At 41.7% G+C, this 17,955-nt stretch overlaps 1 protein-coding gene across 1 annotated transcript; it reads left to right on the top strand.

The window, feature by feature from the left end:
• Positions 1-1,871: 1,871 nt before the first annotated feature.
• On the top strand, positions 1,872-16,810 carry LOC309674540 (inactive pancreatic lipase-related protein 1-like; the record flags this gene model as incomplete). Its single annotated transcript, XM_082486609.1, has 12 exons — positions 1,872-1,920; positions 2,671-2,822; positions 3,336-3,461; positions 5,361-5,495; positions 6,349-6,457; positions 9,115-9,234; positions 9,448-9,567; positions 10,990-11,108; positions 12,258-12,387; positions 13,485-13,596; positions 15,353-15,520; positions 16,747-16,810. 12 exons carry the CDS (start codon positions 1,872-1,874, stop codon positions 16,808-16,810), a joined length of 1,404 nt encoding a protein of 467 aa, XP_082342735.1.
• Between the last annotated feature and the right edge of the window lie 1,145 nt (positions 16,811-17,955).

The raw sequence follows: 17,955 nt of genomic DNA, 5'->3' as shown, positions 1-17,955 counted from the left end.
GGACATGCATCCCAGCCCTACCCCTTCTTCTCAAAGGAGAAGCAAGCAGCTGAAACCCATCTGACCACAGCCTAAGGAATTGTCTAGTTATTCAGTCTGCCCTGTGTTATTACTGGGTTGAATAAGAGCAGCAGACTAACTATGGTAAATTCCTAACTCAAATCTTTTCCACCAGCTCTTAAATTAAATCAGAAACACTGTGTCATCCTCCCCCTCATTTTGAACAAGTGTTAAAAATTATCAGTGTTCTAGGGCATGTACTGGTTCTCCTCCATCACTGATATGAACATACTTACAAACTAAAATGCTACTTCAATTAAGGATGGGAGCACTGAGCTCTAAATTAGTATCAAAGGTGATATTTTAGAAAAATTAAAAACTTCACTGCTATTTAAAGAAATAAGCCCCGCTAGCATGGATGATAGCAGTGTAACACCTACACACACAGCTGGTATCCATTTGGCCATTCCCAGAGGCAGAGATTAGGGAAGGTCAGCTCTGCAGAGATACGTGGCCACAGCCAAAAAGCACAGCCGAGTTAACCAAGTTTTCTAGGTGAAGAGTTAGCTGAGGTCTCATTTCTTCTTGAGTCCACTGACAGCCTTCTCCTGGAGGCGAGCAGGACCAAGGGGTTCCCAGACCTAGTCCTGGTCATTTGCACGGGCTGTTTTTCACCTTTCAGTTGATGTCTCCAGCAGAGCAACCTACTGAGTTCTGTAACATCGCTACACAAAGCGGCCACGTTGCTGTTTCTGGGGGAATTTTGTATGTTGTTGATATATATTTCCAACATGTTTGCTCTCAGTTCATCACTCAGAGGAAAAGGGCTTTCTCAAAACTTGGGTTACATGGGTAATATAGATAGAAAGGATCCAACGGTGTAGACAACTATCCTTCTACATCTGCTTATCTCAACAAGTAAACTAAAGGGACACCAGGAGAAGGCACACTCTTTTACTATAAAAAGACCTACCAGGTCCACTAAGAAGTTCCCCAGATGGAATAAGACTTCAGGAAATGGGCACAAAAGACGCAGAAGCACAGAAGGATTCCACATCCAAAGTCACTTGATGCAGGGCAAAGAAGGGGACTTAAAAACAATGTGGTTCCCTACTAACTCCCCCAATAGACCCCCTACATCCCAACTACACAACACTAAAACCAAAAGCCTTCCCCTCCAAGACAAGCCCCTAAATAGGCTGCCACACAGATCCACATAGTTCTCTTTAATGTCCCACTCCTGATGTGTTGCCACATGGGAATTACCCTACCTCTGGAGCACCAATACTATTTTGGACTACAGTGCACCAATTCAAGAAATTTATGTCCATGGATTTGGGAGTTCACAGAGAAACCAACCACTAGAGTTGTTTTCCAGCTTAGCTATAAACTATAATCCGAAATAAATGTTCCTATCTTTCTGGGAACTTTTCCAAGGATAAAGCAGACTATAAAAGTACGTGCAAAGTTTGCACATTAGTGCATGGAGCTTCAAGGCTGCATTGTAAGTAGTTCAGGCTTTGGGGCTTTTCTTTTACCTCGTCAGGTATACGGCTTCCCAAGACACAGCAGTACAGAGGGGAATGGCAGCTCACATCCAGTTAGAAGCATAGCCTCAACAGGTCAAAAATCACTCTGGATTTAAGCTCTACTTTAATAGATTTAGGAGCCTCACAATCTCTAGTGGAGCAAGCGAACATAAAGCTGACTCATACGTGTTTCACATTTGCAGTAGTCATAGACACGTGTTGCTGAGAAGACAGATGCAGCACCCTTTTCACCGTGAGAAAATTCAGCACCAGAAAGCTAATTGCCCTTCCTAATACAGCAGGTTAGAAAAATCTTAGCTGCTTCTTTTTCTACTGTTCTAGATGCTTGGAATTTGGATACTTGCACTATTTCTGCTGAGCGCAGCAGAAGGTAAGCACACGGGGTTAGTATTTATCTAGACTCTCTATGCTGCTATATTTTGTGAGATATTATTCTACACTGTGGTGCCTTAAAACTTACTGGTTGAGGTTACACGGTTCACTTTCCTATGCAAGAATGGTGAGACGAGTGTGTGTGCATGTTGTCTTTCTTTTTCTCCACGCTGGAATTCCCACCCTAGGAGTGTGCAAGAAGTGCTGGTGTTTTCTATCTTGGAGAAAAGCCATTGCTCTACCAAACCTGGGAAGTTATTTGTTGTACTCATCTTTAGTGATGGAAATGGGGGAAAAAGCTGGGCTGGGGGGAAGGCAGTCTAATGAGGGTATAGCTTTATATTCCTCAGAAGCCACTGGCTTCTACAGTATAAGACTTCTCGAATACAGGGTAGTCAGCTGTTCAGCACAGTCCCAAGTTCTTGCTGATTGGTTTGGTAGTAGGAGAAACTCCTCAGCTGTCTTTGCCTTAGGTAAGGCACAGCTGGGGAAAGATACCCAAGGTACGGTAGAGGATACCCACAGAGCAACTCCACTGAATACGCTGTTGATGAGCAGTAGGGTGGTTTCTTTCCTTGGGGTAAACTGTAGCCTTTGAAGATCTGAGAGAGGGCAACTACTGGTCTTTGCTTTCTGTAACCCACAGGATTTTTAAGAGACCTCCCGAGAAAAGACGCTATGAGTTATGACTAGCCCGCTCCACTTCTTTTCTCATTCACATATTATTGATCCGATCTGTGTGCTACAGGCAAAGAAGTTTGCTATGAAAGGCTTGGATGTTTCTCGGATGATATACCGTGGTCTGGGACTACAGAAAGGCCAGTCCATAAGTTACCCTGGGATCCAAAAAAGATAGACATCCACTTCCTCCTGTACACAAGAGAAAATTCTGACTTTCAAGTAAGAACTACTGCAGTTTAAATGTTCAAATCGCATGCAAAAAGAGTAGATAAACACAGACTCCAGCTGTGTTCCTGGGAAGTGTTAGAAATGGCCAAATCTCCACTTATTCAAGAGACAACCTCCTCCAGTTGCTTGGCAGGGTCTCTGGGGCAGAATTCTCATCCCCATCCAGCCCTCGCAAAGCGGCATTCCCCCATGTTTTCTCCATGGCCACTGAGAAGTGCGGGGAAACCGTCCATTTTTAAGGTTATTGGGCAATTTTTTTTCCCCACAGATAAGAAGAAAACACGTTAAAAGTAAAGTCTTGACTGTCCTAAGAGATGTGTGAAAGCTTTCTTTGAATGGCGATACAGACATTATGTCATAGTCACATTAACAGTGGCAGATGAACTTAACATTGCACAACTTTTAAACGCCTGTACAGATAAACATAGTTCACATCTTTGCAATTTTGATAAACTATTCACAGAAAGCAGATTAGAATGTTTATTAATTTCATATCTACAACAGGAGGTGTCCGCAGTTGATGTCTCAACAATCGAGTACTCAAATTTTAACACAAGTAGGATAACCAGATTTATCGTGCACGGATTTGTAGATGACGGAGAAGAAAACTGGCTGTCAGACATGTGTAAGGTATGCAGCACCGGGGAAACCTGTCCCTGGGAATTTCCTTAGTTTGCGTTTATAAACACACGCCTATAAATTGTCTGGTTTTTTCTATTTCTAACCAATTTATCTCATGGCACTTGTAGTGATATGAGGAAACAAGGCCACTTATTTTCAAATTGTTAGCAACTTAAATATGTAACTCTGCACCTTGGCAAAAAGCATGAGGTAAAATGCATCCAGTTCCTCTCTTTGGTGAGGTGAGTGACAACAGGATTTGTCTCGATAAGTGTCCTTTTTCTTGGTAAAGACAACAGAAACCCTGGAGCAAGGTACTGCTTAGGAACAAGGGCGATTCCAGAAATAACTGCAGACTCGTAACTACTGCATCATATTTCTCCAGACAAGAGAGAGGTTTCTAGATGTGGAAAGTCCATCACAAAGGCATGGGCTGCCACCTGGGGGTTGAAGGCCGAGGACGTGGGCTGACCATTAACAGAAGCAATAAAGCTATAGAAATGTACAGCCAGAAGGGACCTCAAGGGGATCATTTCGAACGAAGCTCTCAATCTACGACTAGCTATGAACAGCGAATGAAGTAAAGCACTCTGCTTTATTGATTTTTGTGCAAATTCTCCAATTTTTCAAGTTATTTCTTAATCCTCTCCCCGTACACAGTTGCAATTCCACCTTGTGGTCTTCTCAAATTCTGTAAACACGCTTTCTGTTGCAGCTAATGAAAGCTACCAGTTATACAGCACATAAAGCAAAATACCAGTGGCTGGCATATGACGCTTTTAGGATAAGGCTTTTCAACTACACTATTCACACGACTACAGTTTTGTACAGATGCTATATTCCCATTTTACTTATGAGAACACTATAAGAAACAATGTGAAAGTCCACTAAAATCAAGGTACTTCACATTTATTGCATCCCTGTTACCTGCTTCTTTTTGATACTAGGTCAAAAGAAAATAAATTAATTTGACAGTTTCTTGTTGGAAAAAATAAATCTATGTTGATTATCGCTTTATGAACATCAAGGAACGATTATTAGATTTGTTAATAATTTGTTCAAAGCATCAGAAGCAGATTTATGTTTTTATAATTTTCAGTTGCCCATTTTCCACCCTCTTAAAATATTTTTTTTTTCCTAGAACCTCACAATCAACAAGATAGCTCACATTTTACTTCAGCTAGTACTTTAAATCCTTTTGATCAATTTTCATTAGGATGTCTCTACATGTCATAAATCTTGAAATTCTTTCTCCATTATGGTGGTCTATGTTTCATCACAGTACTCCAATTTATTTAGAAAAAAAAAAAATGGTCTCAGTCAATCTTTTCAGTAAAGAGTGGCACAAGTGGGATTGTGAATACATCAGCCCTCCTATTTGGATCTGGTTTTAACTCTCCTTCTCATTGAGTAATGACACTGCACACTTATTTTTACCATTTCTAACATAGTCACAGACGCTTCTATTGCCTTTTCTGTCCTTTGCCGTTGTAACTTGTTTCGTGTTACAGAAGTACTTTTCAATCACTTCAGTAAGTAGTGCTCTTATTTAGTGCTGCATAAAGTGTCTGATTGAAATTAAAAATTAATACTATCAGTATTTATGTTGTTTTCCCTTCTGCAAAAAAATACAGCTATGGGTATTTGAAATGATGGTGTGGCCATTACTACAGCGTGCCACCCTATTTATTGCAGTAATGTGTCCCTATGTCGGTATTGCGTCAGCGCACGTGTGCCTGTGTGCAGGCACGACCGACCACAAATACATGCCAAGGTTTTGGTTCTTAAAACGTTCTTGTACAAATTCATGGAACATTTGTGAGTTTAACTGTAATAAGCAACATGAGTGAATTCTAGATTGTATTTACTGTGGGACTCTCTGGTTTTTACTTTTGTTTTACAAAACAGAGGATGCTCACTGTGGAAGACGTGAACTGCATCTGCATAAACTGGAAAAAAGGCGCAAGGTGTCAGTACACACAGGCATCAAACAACGTCCGTGTTGTAGGCGCTGAAATAGCTTATTTTATAAATGTTCTTATGGTAAGAAGCTTCTGGTTATAAAGCTATAGTCATCATGCTGATTTGAAAGAAATATAATTCAGGAACTTTCATAAATGCGAATGTAACCAGCAGAAAACATTTTCTTCTACTCAGTGATGATTTTACAAGTTGTGCTGAAAACAGACTATTTTTTTTTTTTAAAGTTAGACAACTATGTCATAACAGCAAGGTTAGCCAGGCTCTTAAGAGTGCCAAAAAAGCAGCTGGCAGCCAGCAGGGCTGGAGGTCAACTGCTCTCAGGTGAGCAGCAACACCCTGGGGACACATCGGACCCACACCACGCTCAGTTTGAAGCCTTCTTTTAACCTCGGTGCTTTCAACATACATTTCCCATAAAAGAACTATAAATTACTTAAATAGATAGTACGCTGGGCCTAGGAATGCTCTGACCCATGTCTCACTCTTTCCATCTGCATTGCAGCCACTGAATTACTGTCCAAAAAGGCTGAAGGCATCTCTGCTCTCCTCCAGCTGCACGTGGTGCCTGACCCACCAGCTGTAACCAAGAGTTCCTGCCTGGCTCAATCTCGCGAGCATCCTGCGAATCTTAATGGGTCTAGGATGTAAAATGGATATAGAGCCTCTCAGGACTCTGTTGACAGAGCTGTCTAGATTTTTAAAAGCCTCCAAATGAGGACAGCACCTGAATTAGGAGTTTTGAAAAAAATCTATGTATTAACCATAAGTACCTAAACTGGCAAACAGATGCTGAAATCCTATAGGAGTTCCCGAGTCAGTAGTCAAATTAAAAATAATTTTTCAGCCCCTTTTTACTCTTCCCTGTTGCTGATGAAAACAGATGTAGTAATTTTTCATATTGCTATTTTCTCAGGAAGAATACGGATACTCTCCAGCTGATGTTCACATAATCGGCCACAGCCTTGGAGCACACGTGGCAGGTGAGGCTGGCAGGAGGCGGCCAGGGATCGGAAGAATAACTGGTAAGTCAGTCACTTAAGTCACAGCTCATACTAAAGACACCACTGCTTAACAAAATGATGCTGTTCTTTTTCTCTCACGATTGTATCTAACTGTGGGCTGTAGGGTAATTTGGACATCATAGAACTTAGCCTCTTCTCCCAGCACACTGAGGAGTGGTGCCCAGGTAAGTGTGGGAAAACAGCCAGTGTGACGATTATTTTGCCTGCACGTGTTTACACAGCAAAGACAATGCTCCACGCGGCTAACAGAGCCAGAAGGGCCCCCGCAATACATCAGCTGATTTGGCACATTAACGGTTGTGGCAATCTCTGCGGAGTTTGCTTTCTGGTGCTTCAACCTGGCAGTGTCACCACCCAGACCAGTGCTAGTTTGGAGCAGGATGGGAGCGATGCTGTAGTTTAATAATATTCCATTGTTGCTGCTAAAAACGAACTCACGGTAACTAACGTACAACCAGAAGCAGCTTTAGCTGCCACAATCGTTTTTCATAATGATTTGTCCAACGCTATTATAATAAAACAGACCAGGAGAGTAATCCCTACCTTCCTTGTCCTAACAGCTTGTCTCCTGCCATTTTCATCTTTCATTAATCTGGTCTGTTATATAGCAGCACATCTGATGCACAACATCACCCACTGCCTGAAGGTCCCTCCAAAGCATGCTAGAAGCAGCATAACAGTGAGCAGTTAGTTATTTTGTACTGCAGTACAAAGTAGACTTGCTAAGAAACTGCACTCATACTTAAAGAAATGGTCAGATTTCAGCTGAATCCCCCCCCCCCTTTCTTTTTTCCTGAGAGAGATCATAGGCATTACATTTATACAACCTGTACTAGTTTGAGCTGCATGAGCTCACTCTTACTTTCCAGATAACATCAGAGCTGACTGATCAGAAAGCCTGTCCCTTTTAAGCACTCACACATTTCTGAGTTTAGACATTTTTAAGGAATAGGATGTTCTTATCTCAATTTTCAGTCAGCTTCACTGCTTCAGTTTTCGCCTCCCCAGCAGTGAATCACTGTCGTCTTTCCCCTGTTGCGAGTTATGCACTCTGTGCCCTGAGAAAGCGAGGAAGCCTCTCACCACTGCTGAGCCAGGTTTTCCTGTTCAGCTCTTTCAGAGAAGGCATTTTTGGTTGTGTTTGGTTTCTTTTATAATTGTCCACATGTCGTTCTGAATATGCAGACTCTGGAAATCCTCCACTGGTCCCAAAATTAGTGGCTGTGTCTTGCAAGATATAAGGGATCAAGCCTCTCTGTCTGTTGGCATCTTCCCTTTGATCCAACAGCAAGTTTCCATTCTTCAGCACCCTTTGGCTTGTAATCTGCTCTCTACCCACACCAGCTGAGAGCAAATGAGCCTTGAAGGAACCATTGTGCAACACTGCAAGACTTCAGTGATGAAAACGCATTCGGCCAAGAGGCAAAGCGAAGCTCGGTGGAAGCACAGGCGGTCTCAGCCCTCTGCCCGCAGCAGGAGCATCAGCGTAACACAGCCACCGCACGACCATTTGCCATATCCCTGCACTGCTCTTCAAGGCACGGCCCTCACCTTTCTTAAATTATCTAACTGGCTCTTTAAAAGAGCAAATGGCCATCAAATAGGCATAGTTAGTGCAATATGCGTTTGTTTCTAGAACAGATATTCCAGAGACCTCACAAAGCAGAGACGCCATTTCGAGTATTTTAAAACATCCGGCACTCTCCCAGAAAACAAAGCTAAAAAGAGGTATTATCAGCTAAACTTGTGATCAAACCACTCCTTTCTCAAAATCCAGGTAACTCGCCCTGCAGTCTGCGTGCTTTAGCATTTTTTCAACATGCTCAGCACTTCCAGAGTTTAAAGCTATGGGCTCGATCTCCTTATTCATCACGCAGGCAGCGCCAAGGGCGGCGTACATTAAGCAGAGTGCCCTTTCATACACAAAAGGCAATTCTGGATATTATTAACACAGCCCTTTTCAATTGTTACTTTTCCTCAGGGATTTCAGGCTTGGTGAACCTTGGACTAACAGACTACAAAATTCAGTCTAAAAGCAAAACCAAACCTGCTGCCCAGGGACAAGAGATGCAAGTATAAGATAGCAAAAATTGTGCAATTTACAAGACTTTACAAGCTCCTGAGATTGCTGTAACCATTTGGGAAACAACTGAATTCTGTTTTCTGCTTGGATCAAAAGCAGAGATCATAATTTCAGAACTAGACGCTTTTCCAAAAGCTGTCTGGAGCCAGAAGTAGGCAGGTTGGTTTCACCACTTCCAAGGCTATCAGCACCCATTTCTCTTTGAGTACACCCAAACCGTGCAGATCAGTTACATGGGACGCAGACACAGCGACCTCAATTTAGGCAATATTATTAAAAGGAATCTCAATTAAAAAAAAAAAAAAGTTATATCCAAGTGTTGGAATTCAATGTTGATGCGAATCAGTAACATTCAACAGGCTTCGTACAGGTAACCTTTGCTGCTGCCTGGCAGAAAAGGCACTTGGTAAGTGAGAGCACACGTCATCATTTTATTAATGCCTATTCTACTTAGGTATAAGGAACCATAGGCAACTATATACATGATATTCATTTTATACAATTCATAATTCATATATAAAATAACACACCTGTATCTCTTTATCTATACATACCACCAGTCTTTTTCTTTCAGGACTGGACCCTGCTCAACCTTATTTTCAAGGCACTCCCATTGAAGTCAGACTGGATAAGTCTGACGCAGAATTTGTTGATGTTATCCATACAGATTCAGCTCCTACAATCCCCTACTTAGGTGAGTATTCAGCTCTACTCTATTAATACTAAAACACTTTTGCCCTGTAGCACTTGAGTATCCTAATTGTTCCTCAGGACTCAGTTTTGGTGCACATACACAGAACAAATACACAATAGCGATCACTCATGCCCTAAAATACCAAGCACAGACAAACTTCAAGCCAGAAAATAGCGATTTAAAACATGCTTACCCCTGCTTTAAATGTTTCAGGTTTTGGCATGGGCCCAGCTATAGGACATATTGACTTTTATCCAAATGGAGGAAAGCAAATGCCGGGGTGTGGGAAGAACCCTGTTTCACAGATCGTAGATCTCGATGGCATCTGGGAAGGTAAGTGTGTTGATGACACTACAAATTCAGGGGAAGGTCACCCTCATAATGTAACCACTTAACTTCTCTTGCTTCAGGTGTTTTGTGTTAGCTTTTGGTGTGTCCCCTAGCAATGGCAGCTGTGGAGTGCAGTGAAACCATCAATATGCTCAAACACACCATTTTCCAGAGCTTATTCGAAAAATAAACAAGACAAAGGATTTGCCTCTGGAAAATGCACCTCTTCTAAAGTATCTAATAGCAGAAACAGAAGTTACTTAAACTGTGCCAAAAATGTCGAAGGGTCTGTAACAACACATTTCACGTTGTTTCTGTTTGGTTGTCCAGCAGCAGCAGTGGGAGTGGGGCAATGATGCTCACAGCTGCTTCTGTTAGGGCATCTTCAGCTGCAATTCTTCTGAGATAGGGCAATTAATTTAATATTAAAAAAAAAAAATTACTTATTACAAATCTGAGTTGCATTAAAGCAATGTTATTGTGTCTATTTTTAGTCAGCTGAAAAAAAATTGGCATGTAGCTGCTTGAATACGCTTTTCTCTGTTGTTTTGCATTGTTCTGATAAAAGCTCTAATTATTAGAAAATGTCTGTATCTTTATAAAGTCAAGTTGTATATAACATTAAAAAAACAAATTAAGATTTCTGCTGTAGAGATTTTTCAGTATAGGATCCGAGTTCTTTCTTACATTCCTGCAAACACCTTAAACTCTGGGAATCCGTGAACTTATTTGTGATAACTAGCTTTTTTCTCCAGGTTTTATTCAATGCAGCTGGAGGCTTTTTTTGCGCCCCCCCCTCCCCCCCTCCCCAAACTTGTTATCAATAATGGGGAATTAAAGCACAAAGAAATAAGTGTGTTGTATATGATCTTCTTTTTAACTTAAGGTCAAGAAAATAAAGGCAACACAAAGGAAAATAATATATTCATTATTTTAATTTTAAGAGTCTCCCTACCTTAAGCACCCCCCAAATAATAATAATTTTGTTTTGAAGTCCTCAGCTGGAGCAAATCACCATTGCCCTAGGAAGTTCAGTTACTTTACTGTTACTTTTCATTTTGTTTTCTTTTGTTATGATAATGCAGCTGTTGCCTACAAAAGACTTGCTTCACTGCAGTTCTGTTTCTATTGTGCAACTCAGTCAGAATACGTGAATAAGTGGTTGCGAGGGGAGGGCAGGGGCTGAGCTGAGCTGAGCTGCGCAGTCAGTCTCCACAAAGCATTTCGAGTTTGCGTTTTATACCTGTTGAGTCAGTGACGTTCCGCAGAGCATCAATTCATTGCAAAAGCAAGCTTCAAACCTTACGTTTCGTACTCCAAGAACTGTGACGAGGTTTTTGAGGAGGAATAATGCGATGTTATGGCAGCATCTTTCCTCGAATGGTAACAAAAAGGAAGAACTAACCTGGGAGCATCTTTTCACAGGAACCCGTGACTTTGTGGCTTGCAATCATTTGCGGAGTTACAAGTATTACTCTGACAGTATTATCTACCCTGATGGATTTCTAGGCTATTCTTGTCCTTCATATGATGTTTTTGAAGAAGTAAGTATTTCTCAGATCCTCAGGATGGACCATATCAAAAATAGTGGCTCTTACCTATACATCTGTAGTTCAATTTATTTATGCTAGCTTGCACCCTACGAGTACCTGTGTAGAAGGAGTGTCAGACATCCTAAAGTGTTACAGCTCATGCAGTTGACATGGGTCAAAGTAGGAAAAGGCAACAACAGAACAGGGACATCCCTGGTTCCGTGCTGATGTGACAGCCCTGAGGTACTACTGGAGCTGGTGTAGCTTCCCCAGGCCTGCTCTGCCACATCAAACTGGGGCAGGGGTGAGGAGGAGAGCCTGCCCCCGTAATCACCAAATGTATTTATCAAACAGCAATGAGTGGAATCCCACGCTGTTGCAGGTGAGCTTCCAAATTGAGCTTAAATATCTTCCTTTTGAAACAACAAGAAATGAAATAATATGTGACGGCCTGATGGGGTCAGTCCGTGGTCAAAGTACTTTGGTAACTTAAGATGGCCTCGGGGACAAAGAACAATGGTTTATGTATTAGGTCAGCAAGCCCTTCCCTGTGCCAGAGCAGGAGACAGGGAACTACAGCCTGGGAGTAGCAGGGAAGTACCGCATTCATCATATCCTCCAGCAGCACAGACAGAGGTATCAACTAATGTAGTGCTTAGATTGACACTTATACATTCTGGGCAGGAGATAGAGGTCACCCTTCTCAGATCATTTTGGGAGAAGGTGACTACCTGCTTCTGTTACTGTAGTAGAAAGCTGCTTTCATGACAAAAATGAGCTTTGTTTTCAAGACAAAGCCTTTCTTGACCCAACCTGAAGGCATAAGGAGACATAACTCTTTCTTATCAGTTGCCGGGATGGACATCTCCTCCTCCCTGTTTCAGTTCAAGATTACTCAAGGATGTCACTGATGTGGTTGGACTGAGCTAAATAGCACGAGAAAGAAACAAAGAGCCCAGAAAAATCAGATCCTTTGAGAAAGTTGGCTAGCTTATATGATCTTTCTCAAGTCACAGAAAGGGTTACTTGAAATTTGTTGTTGCTGTGATACAGGCCGGTTAGGTGGGTATGTTAAAAATAAGTCCTATGACTCTTTTTTTTTTTTTTTTTTCTGTTGCCTGACTGGATAATTTCATTAATAGATATATTTGTTTTCACTAGGGACGCTGTTTCCCATGCCCACAAGAGGGATGCCCAAATATGGGTCACTTTGCAGATAAATTCAAAGGGAAAATTAAAAATGATTTTGTGAAACTTTACCTGAATACTGGAGAGGCCAAGGATTTTGCTCGTGAGTATCAACTGCTTCTATCGCTACCTACTCCTTGGAAACAAACCTTTTTATTTTCCTGGTTTACAATTACTTTTCACAGATGAACAGACTTCATAGCAGTGCAAAGCCTCTTCAGCCCTTCATGGCTTCTCCTCTTTTGCTCCAATATGAGTGCCCAGTTTTGGGCCCTCCAGTACGAGAAAGATGTTGACAAACCATAGAGTCCAGTGGAGGTCACTGAGATGGTTAGTGGGCTGCACTACAAGGTGCAAGGAGAAAGGAGGATAGGCAATGCACAGAAGTTGCAGCAAGGGAATTTCTTATTAAATAGTATGAAAATTATGGTCCCAATGACAGTGGTTAAACGCAAGAAGAGGGACCCAGAGGATCTGGGAAATCTCCATCTTTGGAGATGTTCAAAACTTCATTTGACAAAGGCCAAGTGCAAGCCAATCGCAGCTGGCCCTGAGTCGAGGAGTGGATGGACCAGATGACCTCCTTTACAACCTAGGTTATCCTAAACGTCAGCTCGCACAAGATGGTTCTTCCTTTGCTTCTGTAAACAAGAATCAGAGCTTTTGCAAATTATGTGCTAAAAGAAATTTCCTGCCCACAATAATGACTTTCCTTGAGCTTCAGAATTTTTTTACACTCCTTTTACACTGCTTATATTCTGGTATGTATCAGTATTTATTCCTAACACCTTCTTCTTTCCAACTTCACTGTACATGAAAAGCTTCATGGTCAAAATGCTGAGATCTATACTGTGTTTACCATGTTATGGACTAGCGCTTTTTTTTTTTTTCTCCCAGAAAGTAACATAAATGCCTCAGGTTGATCTCATTAGGACATAACGACAGCTCTGACTCACTGATATTTTGTATTTGTTTTGCATGGTTATAACCCAAGAAGGAGCAGGGAGCACCAAGATTCAGGTGCGAGGGAGCATTGTGTTCAACCCCTTTTAGTCTGTGATGTAACCTTGAGCTGAAAGTGAAAGGCAGTAATAATTTTCTTTCGTTTTCAAATACACTGTACAGACAAAAAAAACAACCATATTTTGGAGACTGTTTTTCCCTGGGTACAACCTAACTTACTGTATTTCTTCTGTGTAGTTTGGAGGTACAAAGTAACTGTGACCCTCTCTGGAAAGAGTAAAGTTAAAGGACATGTAAACGTTGCCCTGTATGGAAGTGGTGGGAACACACGGCAGCATCAGGTCATCAAGTAAGTCCAAAATTCAGTAGAAAAGAAACTTCAGTTCCAGAATGTATAATTAATATTTTCAGTTAATGTTTCTGTTTATATCGGTCCTATTTTACAGATCACATTCTACCCCCAGACAGAGCTCCCTGATGTAAATACAGTGACAATTCACTCACTTGGGATTTGAAGGCAGAAGTTTAGAATGCAGGATTTCAAAATGTTAGAATTTGGTGTCACTCGTTTGCTGTACCGCCAAGGTCTTGCTGGACCTACACTAGCAGAGTTCTGATCTCTTTGTCTTCCCCAGGCTTGCAAAATGTTGCCGCTGAAGCTACCTCCTGATTTGCTACTACTTTTTGTGGTTCATAGCTTTGCCTGTTTACACTAAAGCTGCTTGCTTGCCTCCTGAGGTTTTGTTTATTTGCATTTTTCTTGTTTGTTTCAACTAAAATATCTGAAAGGATGAAAACTGGGAGAAGGCATTTTGATGTGGGTTTGGGGTTTTATTTTTTGGTTTGGGTTTTTCTTTAGTGACAGCTATGTGACTTCCACTTTTCCAAGAAGGACTTTGCATCTTCACACCTGGCAGCGGGTGTTTGCTATGAGTTGATCCGCGTTTGCAGGCATCCATGCTTTCACCCGAGATCACTCTGCCAGCACTGAATAGGCTCCAGCACTCTCTAGTTGCTATTTGCAGGGCCTCTGTCAGCTCAATTGCTGGAAGTGAATTATTTTTTTTTTTTTTTTCCTGAGCCAATCTCGCTCTAACCTACCAGGCACCACTGTGGATCCGGCAAAGAAACAAAAAGGCAAAGGGATTTTGTCCTGTCTCTCATTACTTTGGCTATCATAAGCCTTATAACATAGAGGAGGGCAAACATGCTCCTCCAAAGGCATATGAATGAGAAAGTGCAAAGCTAGGGGAAGGAATAAAAATCCTGTCTTTCTTGTAAAGCTTATTAAAATTATAAAGGTTTTTTCTGGGTCGTTCTGCTGGGTCCTCTGCTTTTTCCTTCCTCCTGTACTTCTCGCTTCATGTCTACAAAAACAGTTCTACAGTGATAAATGCATCACACATTCAAGTGTCTCTTGACCTTATACAGCAGGGGTAAATATTAGACAGTAGCCCTTCACCTTCAGGGTATCGGGAAGGGGGGGGGTCAAAGGAGAGGAGCAGAGAAGCATCAGCTCATATTCAGCGAGATGTAGCAGCTGAAGCCATTACCAGTCTCAAACTGCTGCCATTTAGAGCTTGCTGTATTGATGTGACGTGAAATAATTAGCCAGATTATAAACTACGGTTAACCAAAAGAGCAGATGTACGTTTGACTCGGGCACGGTGCCTCAAGTGTGGGAAACTCTGCTGGAGAGCCAGGCAGAGCAGCCGATGCGTAATCCTTTTGGCCATCCCAAACAAATCTAACACCTGTGTCATATACATTAATTAACATTAAATTAGAATTTCATTTATGAGAAAAAAAACCTGCCTACATAAGCAACAGGGAGCAAGCTCTACCTTCACCGCAGGGATTGTCCTGTAATGGGGTCTTGGTTGTAAGACGTGGCCGCAGAGCATCAGGCCTACCTGCCTTTGCTGCTGCTGACAAACACTGTTTTGGGATGTATTACGTTAGAAAATTGGCAATAATGTTGTTACCATACTGTAAGCTAAATATTGTCTCTCTGCTAACTTTCTACTCGCTTGCTACCACAGCCAGTCGACAGGACTGGTAATTATTAATAAATGCCTCACACCATAAAATGTTATTTTTCACAGGGGAACCCTCCAACCAGACAACACTTACACAAGCTTCATCGATGCAGAAGTCAACATTGGAACAGTTACAAAGGTTAAATTTCTTTGGAACAACAACTTGATAAATCCAACTTTTCCTAAACTAGGAGCTGCGACTATCATCATACAGTCTGGAGAAAATGGAAAAGAGTAAGTATATCCATTGTGAAAATCCTGAAAGTTACTTGGGAAGACAGATGACAAAATTATACGTGAGGTGAAAGCATTTTCACAAGAAAAGCTATTTAAAGCATTCAAAGACTCTCAAGAAAACCTTTGATTTCCTTCCTTTCAAAACACTGTTCATCTATGGTTCAATTCACTACTACTTCAACCCTTTGCCTTAAATAACTTCAAAGAAAAACTTAAAATATTTCAAGGCTTCAGAAGAGCAAACTTCCTGTATAACCCTTTGGGTGAGAAAAATTAGCGCTGGCTGGGATTATCAGCATCATTCTTGCCAAGCCTCTACCATCCGCAAGAACTGGTTATCTGTGTCTGAGCTTGCGTTAGGATGTCTGATGCGCCCTCAGCTGGAACCATTGGAAGTTTTTCCATTGACATTGATGGTTCCTGAGATCACGAGCGACAAGAGGACAGGGATAATTAGCCTACCCTTCCAATAAGCAAGACTAATACTTAAAAGCTGCGCTTAAAACACTTATGAAGTTGAGGGAAAGAGGCTAAAACTCATTTCTCTGGACTTTGTGGAATACGGCTTGGATGTTCAGATTTTAGAATTATGATTTACTGATCCAGTTTTACTCATTTTGCTGGAATTTTTAAGACAAGCTTCCTCATTTGCTTGATCAGTTATTTTATTTTATCCACCCCATGATTGGGCACCTAGAAGAGGAGGTACAGTATATGCTTTAGACCCTTATAGAAATTCATAGTTAAAATGCCATCACTTAAAAGACAACATGGGAGATGGAAACAGTTTCAAGCAAAGCAAAATGATTCCAGGCCCAGCAGCATCACCTTTAAGCAGAGGTCCTAAGTCCAGTTGTAGTTCCTATTCACCAAAGCACATTGCTGACGAAGCGTATTCCTGTAGATCTGCACTTCACTCTTCTACTGACTCATGGCCTTTGCACAAGTAGTCGTGACCACATAGTGATGGTAGCACTAAATCTGGAAAAAAAGAAAAAGAAACTGTAAAACAAAAGGAAGGCAGGCAGCGATCTGGAATGAATACAGTCCACCAATGCTTTCCCCAGCAGTAATATTTCAAACTTAGAAGCTCAAAGTATGTTGTGTTCAACTGTGTCAAATGACAGATCGGATTGACTTATATTTAAACAAATCCACTTTCACAATCTCAACAAATGTTGACAACTCAAGGTGCTTTTACTATTTATTTTTTTTTTTTTCAGATTCCGTTTCTGTGGTTCCGAGAGGGTGAGGGAGGATGTTCTGCAAACTCTTACTGCTTGCTAATGGCACGTAGGGATGTTTGAAACCTTGCTACCAATAAAAGCTAGTCCTGCGTAAAACACTGGAGCCTGCAGTCACTGCAGTTATAATACTAGTGATGTGGGTTGGGGGCTCTTTGCTGGTTTTGGGGGTGCGTGTAAAGTCTGTGGATGCTTTTCTATGGACAGAATTTTTAGAGTAGCTTTAGGAGTGAACAAGGCAAAGCCTGGTGAAAAATTCCTCTGATTTCAACCTGTTTCAAAATAATTTCAGACAAGAGGAGGAAAGGGGGCAGGTAACAGAATCTGGATAGTGGCTCCTGGGCAGTACCAAGAGAAAGCAGACCTGCTTGCAAGTAGGAGGAGAGGATTAAGGAAGCTGATGTTCTTAATCAAAGTGAAGGTTAAGCCCAGAATTAGCATAAGATAAAGGTGAAATAGAGAATAGGGGGTTGGAATAGATGACCTTTAAAGATCCCTTCTAACCCAAACTATTCTATGATAGGAGGGCACATGGTTAAAAAATAAGGACAGTTTAATTTTAATGATTTGTGAGAGACGGAACAGTGAACATGATCACAGAATCACGGAGTTTCAGAGTTGGAAGGGACCTCTAGAGATCATCTAGCCCAACTCCCCTGCTAAAGCAGGATTGCCCAGAGCACATTACTCAGGACTGCATCCAGGCGGGTCTTGAAAATCTCCAGAGAAGGGGACTCCCCCCCTCCCTGGGCAGCCGGTGCCAGTGCTCTGTCACCTGAACCGTAAAGAAGTGTTTCCGTGTATTTGAACGGAACTTCCTGTGTTCTAACTTGTGCCCATTGCCCCTCGTCCTGTCACTTGGAACCATTGAAAAGAGCCTGGCTCCATCCTCCTTCAACCCACCCCTTAGATACTTGTACGCCATAATAAGGTCTCCCCTCAGCCTTCTCTTCTCCAGGCTAAAGAGTCCCAGCGCTCTCAGCCTTTCCTCATAAGGCAGATGCTCCAAGCCCTTAATCATCTGAGTTGCCCTTTGCTGGACTCGCTCCAGCAGTTCCCTGTCCCTCTTGAACTGGGGAGCCCAAAACTGGACATTCAGACATGATGGAGAACTGGTAATGTTTTTTGGTGTGTTAACACTGAACTAAGCTTGTACCTTGTGATCTGGACAGAATTAATTTGAGAAAG

Source organism: Vanellus vanellus (genome assembly GCF_965231255.1).
Source record: "Vanellus vanellus genome assembly, chromosome: 7".
NCBI lineage: Eukaryota > Metazoa > Chordata > Aves > Charadriiformes > Charadriidae > Vanellus > Vanellus vanellus.
This window is presented reverse-complemented; position numbering and strand designations above follow the sequence as displayed.